General features: G+C 45.5%; 1 protein-coding gene across 2 annotated transcripts in view; it reads right to left on the bottom strand.

Moving 5' to 3' along the window:
- The window catches only part of ROCK2 (Rho associated coiled-coil containing protein kinase 2), a 164,575-nt gene extending 163,150 nt beyond the window's left edge, over positions 1-1,425 (bottom strand). For both annotated transcript variants that reach the window (XM_027865498.1, XM_027865499.1), the window contains exon 1: positions 1,276-1,425. In XM_027865498.1, coding sequence (XP_027721299.1) covers positions 1,276-1,413 — 138 coding nt within the window. In that variant the 5' untranslated portion in view covers positions 1,414-1,425. The remainder of the gene's footprint in view (positions 1-1,275) is intronic.
- Between the last annotated feature and the right edge of the window lie 8,595 nt (positions 1,426-10,020).

Genomic DNA, 10,020 nt, shown 5'->3' with positions numbered 1-10,020 from the left:
GGGGGGGGGGAAGCAAAAATCACGCTCTCTAATTCTAGTCAGAGAGATAAAATCTAATATCCAAAAAGATTTCTTCTCATTCTTTTCCTCTCCAGAGTATAGAGCCCACACTCTTTCCCATGTAAGCATCTCAAACCCATACAAATTGTCACAAGCTTTAACCTTAACAAAAATAAGAAAGAAATATGCAATCAATTCTATATGACTTATTCCAAAAGCAAGCTCCCTCCTTACTGGATGATTCAAGAGCCAACCATCAGCCTTTACTTGATTATCAATATGGAATTGGGTTTGGTGTATTTGGAAAGTGATGGGGGAAGGAAGGAAGATTACGTCCATTCTACAGTTTAAATTGATTCACAATGTCTGGTGCAACAATACTGAGGGCATTCTGAAGTTGGGAAAATTCAGAACAAGTTATGGTAAGATTTCATAGGATGTTTAAAGATGCATAAAAACATTTAAGATTTTTACCTTCCTGTGATCCAACATAAAGTTGGTTGAGGAAAAGGGGAAGTAAACAGGACTAAAGGAAGGGGGGGGCGGGACGGGGGAAGAGCCTTTCTCAGTCAAGTAACATACACATTCCCAATTGGAACTAGGGAAGGGTTTAAGGAGGAGTCTTCTTAATTGGAGAAGCGAGTCCCCCACGCCAGCCCCCAACTGTAAACAGTTCCGTGTGTCCCCTATTCCTCTGCTAGTGTGAGGCTCTGGCCTTTGATGGGGAAGAAGGGGTCCCCTGACACTTCCAGGCACATCCTCATTCCCAAAGAGATGTGGCTCAGATGAGGGTCCCCCCCAGCCTAACCCTGAGAACAAATGGTATGGAGGTGAGGGGTAGGAGGCAGACAGAGTAAGAAGAGTGCCTAAATAGGGAAGGAGGTGATGGAATACGGGGTAGGGGGTGGGCAGTCCAAACGAGGATTCCGATTTTCAGCTTGGAGGTGGGGGCGAGGGATAAGGGTGGAGTAAAACGAAGGTCCCTAATTTGATTTCAGGCAGCAGAAGGTGGAGTAAGCGGGGAGCTAAAATGAGGGTCCCATTTTCAGACGGAGAAGGGGGCAGGGAAGAGACCGGTCCTACGCAGCGGGGAGGGGGAGGAATGGCAGCAGGATAGGGTGGGGCGAGGAGACAGACACCGGAGGGGGGGGGGGGGGGGGGGGGGGGGGGGTCGTCTGTCTGGGGACAGGCACAGCCAGTCCGAGAAGCTGCCAGGCCCCCGGCCGGGCCGAGACAAAGCTGCCGCAGCCCCCTCCCCGCCCGCCGCCTGCTCACCAGGAGGCTCTCCACGTAGATGGGGGAGAGGGGGTCCCAGAGCAGGGCCTCCAGCAGCCGCTGGCGGTTCCCGAAGGCCCAGTCCCACGGCACCACCTCCGCGCTGCCAGACATTTTCTCGGCCGGCGGCTGGCTCATCCTGCTCCCGCCTCCAGGGCTCGGGGCTCGGGGCCGCCCCCCCTCGCCGGGGCCTAGCGCCGCCCAGACGCTGCAAGCGAGGGGCTCGGCCTGGGCCGGCCGGGCTCGCGCTCGGGCTCGGGCTCGGGGTCAGGCTCGGGGCCGCTCCCTGCCTCACGGGCCGTCTGCTGGACTCCCGCCCGGCCGCGCCAACATCCACGGGACAAAACCCGGGCTCGTCCCGCTCGGGGCGCCGCTCCCGGAGGGCGGAGGGAAGTGGAACCGCCGGCGCTACCGCTACCGCTGCCGCTGCCGTCCCGGTCCTCCCCGGACGGGACGGGACGGGGCTGGCCGGGAGGCCGCCTCTGCCGCCGCCGCTCGCACCGCGGCCGGGGCAGCTACGGCCGCCGCTGCCGCTGCTGCCGCTGCCGCCGCTGCCGCCGCCACCGCGCCGGCCCCATACTGGCCCTGCCGCCGCTCAGCGCCCCGCAAGCTCCCCGGGCTCCTCTGCACACTCGCCCTCACACGCCCAGTGCGGGCTTCCCGGCTCCGGCTCCGGCCGCCGCGGCCCCCGTTACCCACAAGCCCCTCTGCCGAGCCTCCCGCTCCTGCCCCTCCCGCCCCGCCCCGCCCCTCCCCTCCCGGGCGGGGCTCCCTCCTCCCACTTCTCCTCGCCTCCTCTCCTCTCCTCCTTTCTCCTAGTCTCGCCTCCTTTCCCTTTTCTTCCTCTTCTGGGTCCTCCTCGTTGCTCTTCCTCCTTACTCTCCTCTTTTCTCTCCTTCCCTGCCCTTCCTCGTCCACTCCTCATTGTGCTTCCTCTCCCTCCTCCTTTCTCTCCTTTTTGCTCTTCCCTCTCTCCCTTCTTTCTCCTTTTTTGCTCTTCCCTCCCTTTTCCCCTCCTCTATTCTTTTTATTTTCCCTTCTTTCCCTTTCTCCTTTTCTGATATTCTCTCTCCCTCTTGTCTTTCTCCTTTTGCTCTTCCCTCTCTACCTCCTTTTTCCTTTTTTGCTGTTCCCTCTCTTTTTCCCTCCTCTCTTTTTTTACTCTTCCTTCTCTCCCTGCTTTCTCCTTTTTTGCTGTTCTCTGCCCCTCTTGTCTTTCTCCTTTGCTCTTCTCTCTCCCTCCTTTGTTTTTTGCTCTTTCCTCTTTCCCTCCTTTTTTCCTTTTCCCTCTTTTTTACTTTTTCCTCTCTCCCTCCTCATTTCTTTTCTCCTTTTTATTCCTCCCTCCCTCCCTCTTTCTTTCTCTTTCTCTCCTCTTTGGTCTTCCCTCTCTCCCTTCTCCCTTATTTCTCCATTTTTCTTTTTGGCCGTCTCCCCTCTCCCTGCTCTACTCCTTTCTCGCCCTAATTTATCCCTTCACTTCTCCCTTTCTATTTTTGCTGTTCGTTCCACTCTTATATTTCCTCATCTTCTTTTCTGTCCTTTTCCAAACCCCAGCGCTAAAAGACCAAGTAGCTGGCTTCCCAGTCACCTCCCAGTTTTACCTGCTGAGCTTTAGGAAGGAGTGGGAACGGAATGAGATGCCTTTCGAGGAATGGGTGGGAGTAACTGTCAATCTGTCCCCCTCCCCTCCTGACACCATTTCGCAACTTCACCTAGGAATCCCTCTTATTTTTATTTTACTTCTTTTATTTTTTCTTTATTTCTCTCCCAGCCTAGTCTGGGAGTTCTCAGCCTCAAGCCTGGACAGCTTTTGCAACTCCTGTTATAACCAGCTGCAAAATCTAAGGAAGGGGTGGGAGCCACAAGGTAGGATGTCGACCGGGCTGCTGCAATGGTGGATGGAGCAGGTGAAGAAAAACCGCATTTTGCTTTGGGAGATGACTACCATGCTGGAGTCCACGCCTTGGATTGAAAAGGGCTGAACGCGGAACCCAGCCAGCCTTCCCCCTAGGGAACACAACTGCCGAAGCACTCCCAGGCACCGCAGCGCAACGCTCTCCCCTTCACTGGCATGAATGAAGCGTCCTGGGACCCAAAAGACACTAGCTGACTAAGTGCCCTGCTATGCGGGGCTTGCATCACCCACACTAAAATAATAAGTATCAAAAATAAATTGCCTTCACGAAGCAAAGTACTTAGCTTGCAACAAGCCTAACCAAGCAGCAAGGTTTTTAATGGGGAAGGATGAGGTGTGTGCCCCCGCCTCTGTGCTCCATGAGCCAGGAATTTAGAGGGAAACCAAGAGAGTGGTTTCTGATTTAAAAGGTATTGTTAAGGAGGCACCATTTCATACTAACCCCATGTACTTGATCCCTAGTTAATTTTGTGGGGCCTGTTGTTAATGAGCCACCCTATAAAAGAAGATACAATGTGAAAAGGTCTTGTAAACTCTTTTAATCAGCTGATTACATGTAAAATATAACTAAATAAGATTTTAAAGGTACTATTATAGCCCTCCACATAAAAAAAAATTCATACTCAACAACTAGGATGTTGGAGCATATTGTAATATCCTCTGTTTGAGGCTAAGTTCCAGCCCTCCCAGAAAGAAGCCCTGGGTAAATACAAAAGATCTTTCCTTTCTATGATAATAATCCTAGCTATTGATGTTTGTTTCATAGATTACAGTACTTAGAAAGATGGAGGACAGACAGCCTGTGTCCTGCACTGGTATCCACAAAATATGAAAAGAACCGGTGAGAGACATCTAACACATTGGAGATCAAGTCTGGAGGATTTCTGAAGAGGAACGGACAAAATCACCCAGAATTAGGGTGGGGGTGGGGGGTGGAGGGGGAGGACTGCCCACATAGATGAGATCATGGATCCGTGGAAGTATATGTGCATCACTGATGTTTATCAGTGTGTCTTTGAGGCCTACCTGCTTGCTGACATATTCACAGCTTTTGCTTTTGCCAGCACTGACAGCAGTTAAGAACAAGCTGGACTGTGTTCGCGGACCAAATTACTAGATGAATTGTCACTGAAGAGTTTCTATTCCTGGTGAGGATGTCAGAAGCCTCTACACAGGATGATTCCTCAATCCTAAATAAGTTTTATAATGTTAGTGGTCAGATATCTTTCACTTTCTTAGGAAGTTCAGTGGGTCAACAAGCTGCTGTGCTCCGAGATGACACCAGAGCAGCACTTTACTCACAAAAGAAAAATCACAATTGAACAAAATATCTATTGACTGTCTCCTATACGTAGCCTCTTGCTATTCTAATACGCTATGTCAGACGATAATTTTTGAAGACTTTTTCAAAGAATTAAGAGTATAGAATTATTCAAAGTCAACCTAAAAGGAGAAAAGGCTGCTTTCTTTCCAAATGGTTTAAAACCAGACTTCTAGGCATTCCAACTATGGAGTATAATAATCCAATCTTATTACTCACATGTCTTTTGCCTTATATATTCCACATAAAGGATGTTATAATATTCTTTTAAAAACACACACACACACACACAGGGGGCGGCTAGGTGGCTCAGTGGATAGACCACTGGCTCTGGAGTCAAGAGGACCTGAGTTCAAATCCAGCCTCAGACAAATAACACTCACTACCTGTGTGACTCTGGGCGAGTCACTTAACCCCAACTGCCTCAGGGGAAAAAAAAAGGGGGACCAGAGGAAAACAGTATTAGAAGGAAAAGGGTGTTTAGTCCTGGGGGCAGCTAGGTGGCCCATGGGCCCTGAAGTCAGGAGTACCTGAGTTCAAATCCGGCCTCAGATGAAACACTTGACACTTTCTAGCTGTGTGACCCTGGGCAAGTCACTTAACCCCAATTGCCTAAAAAAAAAAAAACACAAACTTTTAAAATCTCATGTAATGTCCAAGGCTCAAGTGAGTCACTGCTGGTTGATGAGGAAAAACAGAGAAGGGAAATGGTTACCCTGACCATGTTCCTGGGAGGCTCAGTACAAGAATGGAATACAGAAACACATTTATAGTACCTTACAGTTTATAAATTTTCCTCACTACAATTCTGAAATAAGTAATGTAAATATCATTATCCCCATTTGACAGATGCAGAAACTGAGGCAGAGAGAGATGAAAGTGATTTGCCTAAACTCACATTGCTAGTAAATGACAGTCAGGACTCAAACAGAAGTCTTCTGACTACCATGCTATTTCTATGACAACCCATAGCCTCTCATCAATCTCCAACTCTTACTCTAAATGATCTCCAAATGAAGTGTTCTAGGCTATAAAGAAATTTTGCCAAACAGATGCCAATGACATGATAACAACATCAGTGTTGATGGCTTGATGCCCAAGATATATATTATACTTCCTGGTAGGAAGGTATATGTGTGAGCAACAGCCCCATCCTTTCAACACTCGATCCTAACCGCCGACTGTTTAGTGTGAGCTATTCAACATGCTCATTCACTACAGGACTAAGGTCGCAACAGACAGGAAAAGCATCCAGTACCCCAGCCAAAAGCAGTTACTCAGTCTGCCCCCACAATAAGGAGAGGCTCACACAATCATAAAAAGTCAGAGATAAAAAGTCATCTGTCCCAATCCCCTCATTTTATAGATGAGGAAACTGAACGTCAGAGAAGATAAATGACTTACTCAAGGTCACACAGCTGGTACATGACCTAGCTGGGATCCAAACCAAGGTCTTCTGACTCTAAATCGTGTACTCTTTTTACTGTATATAGTCTATATTCTCTCACCAACTCATCTTACAGAAAAGAAAACTGAAGGGACACAAATTGCCCAAGACCATAATGAAGTAATAGCACAGATTTTTTACTTGAAGAAACTAAGGCCCAAAGAATTAGAGTTCTGATTTCCTGATTCTCAGTTCAGAATTTGTTTTCTTCTATACTACATTCCCTGCAATACCATCTTTGTTCAAGTCAAGTCAACAAGCCCTTATTGATCATCTACCAAGTGCCAGACACTGTGCTAAGCACTGAAGATACAAAGAAAGGCAAAAGACACAGTCCCTGCTTCCAAAAAGTTAAAGTCTAATGGGGGAGACAACATGTAAATAGCTATGGACAAACAAAATAAATACAAACTATAATAGGGATAATGTCAGGAGAAAGACATTAACATTAAGGGGAATCAGGAAAGACTTCTTGCAAAAGCTTGGAGTTTAGCTGAAACTTGAAGGAAGCCAGGGAAGCTAGGAAGCAGAAAAGAGAAGAGAGAGGACTTTAGACATAGGAGATAGCGGAGTTGCTCAAAGTTGAGAGATGAAATTTCTTGTGTGAGAAACAGCAAGGAGGCTTTGCTGATCTAAAAGACCAAGACCAAGGTCGATATTATGAGGAGATAGAGCATACTTAACACAGGTACGCCCACTTGTTTCTGTTGGCTTATTAGTAAGGGGATGCCCTTTAGGGTCATAACAAAGATGAAGGTTCTGCCTAAGGCCAATTACCCAGCATATTCCTCTGAATGAGACAGCATTGACATGAAATAGCTTGAGTAGCAACTAGGTCTCAGGAGAAGCAAATGACTCTAATGCGACTGACCCTTGCAATAATGTGTTTTACCCATTTCTGTTTTCTTGACTTTGTGCATAGTACTCCCTTCTTATCATATCTGTCTATTGAAATTGTACTCATCCGTCAAAGTTTGGCTCAAATGTCATGAAGTTAGTCCTGACCTCCCCAGCCAGAAGTGACCTCTCCTTCCTCACTCAGAACCACCCCTTGTTTGTGCTGTATTTACAGCACTTTAAAACATACTGTCTTATGTAAGGGATATACCCTCTCAACACTTCATCAAGGCTGAAGGTCAGACAGGGAAAACAATTGACACTGAAATGTAAAGGGGAAGTCTTTTCGTTCATTCCATAAACAATTATTAAGTGCCTACTCTGTGCCAGCTAGGGCAGATGGGCAGCTAGGTGGCACAGTGGATAGCATACCAGGTTAAGAGACAGGAAAACTCATCTTTCTCAGTTCAAATCTGGCCTCAGACACTTACTAGCTATGTGGCCTTGGGCAAGTCACTCAGTTTCCTCATCTGTAAAATGAGCTGGAGAAGGAAATGGCAAACCACGCCAGTATCCCTGCCAAGAAAACTCCAAGTGGAGTCATGAAGATTCAGGAAGAGATTGAAAGACAACTGAACGACAATAAAACTCTGTTCCAGGCACCGAGAAACAAACTGCTTCAACACCGTTGTCCTTTGCCATTCATTTTAATAAGACTCCAAAGGGAATGTGGGCAATCTAATTCCCTCACTAGAAGTAAGAGGACATATTTGTTAAAGGACATACCCTGAAGTAGGAAGAGCTGTCAAAGAGGAGAGACCACACTTCTCCCACCTCTTTCCTGGAGGTAACAAACTTCAAATACAAAGTCTTGAAGGAGTCAAAAAGGAGAGATTTCTGTCAATCCTAGCCTAAGGCAGTGCCCTTGTTAAAAAGAGCACTACGGTGCCCAGCTAGCTGGAGGCTGAAGGTGGTGAAGTTTACAACTGGCCATCACAGAGTGAGCCCAGGGAGCCCAGCAGAGAAACCAGCAGCAGCCCAGCCAAGGCCCTGAGAAATCTGTGTAACCCAGCTCAGCTCAGCAACTGAAAGACCTGCCTGACCCAGCCCAGCACCTGTCTAGCCAAGATGCCTCACCCCATGGGGAGTAGCCTCCCCTAGCCTAGCTTCGGAGTCACTTTTTGATTCCACACCTTGTGTGAAATTCACAAAAATGTTCCAGAGAATGAGAAGATATTGAGGCCCAGATAAGCAAATACTGGAGTTAGCCTTTATTAGCTCATCATTAAATTTTCAATGTGCACATTTATACCTTAGAAATCAGCAAACTCTACAAATAAGGGCTTCCTTTATTGCTTTTTTTCATTGTCTAGACTTAGGATATTAATGGAGGAAATATTAATAATGCAGATTAAATTAAAAGTATGTTTTAGGTACTCACTTCTTTTTTTCTAAGAGCCATTTACCATTACACTCCATGGACAGATGTCCCAGAGTTGTGAGTTGCCTTAATCATGTATGTTTGCTACCATTGTGTTTTAAGTTTTTGCCTGCTCTCTTCCCTTTGGACTCTGTGAGTATTTATGGAAAAGCATAAAACCCAGTTTTAGGGGGAAATTTTTTATAATTATTGTTCTTGCCATGCCATTTGAGTGAATGAATATCTTTTCTAAAAGCCAACTGAACACAGTAGCTGATTGTAAAGGGGGAGCTTTACACCAGTGGGAGCTCATAAGATACAGTGTTAGGTGGATAGCCACCCCAAAGAATATCCCTAGAACCTAAAATAACAGCCGTGCCTCTGGTCACACAACCTGCCGGAGCCAATTGGGAAGAAAACCCAGAAATAGTACTGTACTTGTGTTTTAGTTATTGAGGTACATATGTTATCTCACCTACAAAAACTAAAGCACTTGAGGGAAAGGAGTATATTAGAAACTGAGTATTACAGTTGGAAGGGACCTGGGTGATTACCTAGTTTAGGGTCCTCGTTCTATAAATAAATCTCACAAGACCATAGAATTTTGATCTGGAAGGGTCCTCAAAGAGAATCTAGCAGTTACCTTCACTTTATTGTACCCATCTTACAGATGAAAGAACTGGGGCACTCAGAAAGTAATTAATTTCCCCGATTCACAGAGGGAATAAAAAATGGGTAAGATAGGACTAGAACCCAGGTCTTTGTCATATACATCTCTATTGCTCATAGCACCTGGCAAAATGTCATGCACCTAATAGAAATTAATAATAAATGTTTGTTGAATAAATAAAGGAATGAATGAATAGGGCTGTATAAATGGTATAAGAAATACTGATTATGAAGCTAAAAACTATACAGAACAGGTCAAGCAGTGAGGGAGGGAGGAAGCTTAAGCTACACAAATAAACCGAGATTTAATAGCAGAATCAAAGAGAGAACCCTCATTACTATGAGGTCATTATTTTATAAAATACACTCCCGTGAAGGGAGTGGAGTTTAATAGTTTATGAAAGGGAGTTTCGTCCAGTTTTTATTCATGATTCTGGTAATGACTTTCAAGCTGACTTTGAAAAAATCATTTTAACCTCTGTGAGTCAGTTTCCTCATAAGCAAATAGAAATAATGAAGCTTCTTGTCATTAGAGCTCTTTAAGATCCTCATCTATTCCAACACCTTCATTTTACATATAAAGGAATTGAAGCCCCAGAGAGGGGAGGGAACCTGCCCAAGAGCTCACAGCTAACAAATTTTTGAACTCCCAGGATTCAGATATTTACTCATGCCTAATTCATTGCTTATTCTATTATGCTGCCCTGCCTCTCTGCTATATTAAGAAGGAATTTCAGAAGATGAAGAGCAGACTACATAGGTGTAATTAGAAAATTAAAGAAATGCCAACTTAAAATTGAAATAAATATATTTACTTATCCTCCTCTTTGGCAACCTCCACCCCACCAAAAGCTGGCATACCCTAAAGTGAAATTTGAATTTTAATCTTGATTCTATTTCATTGAGAATATTAATAAATGGTAATATTTCAATTGATCATTTTCAATTTCTGCATCTGCAAAGTAAGGTTGATACTGATTTGCTTCGTAGGCTATCAAGAAAAATTCATCAACATGAATAGAAGTATTTCAACATTAAATGAGTTTTTATCTCACTAATATTGGTACTTTTTCCAATGGTACAAAGTACAGCCCATGTATGACACCTGTCCACATCCCCTTATTTATCTTCCA

Source organism: Vombatus ursinus, unplaced genomic scaffold (genome assembly GCF_900497805.2).
Source record: "Vombatus ursinus unplaced genomic scaffold, bare-nosed wombat genome assembly UNPS02014778.1, whole genome shotgun sequence".
Lineage (NCBI taxonomy): Eukaryota > Metazoa > Chordata > Mammalia > Diprotodontia > Vombatidae > Vombatus > Vombatus ursinus.
The sequence above is the reverse complement of the archived record's forward strand: the minus strand, read 5'-3'. Positions and strand labels throughout refer to the sequence as shown.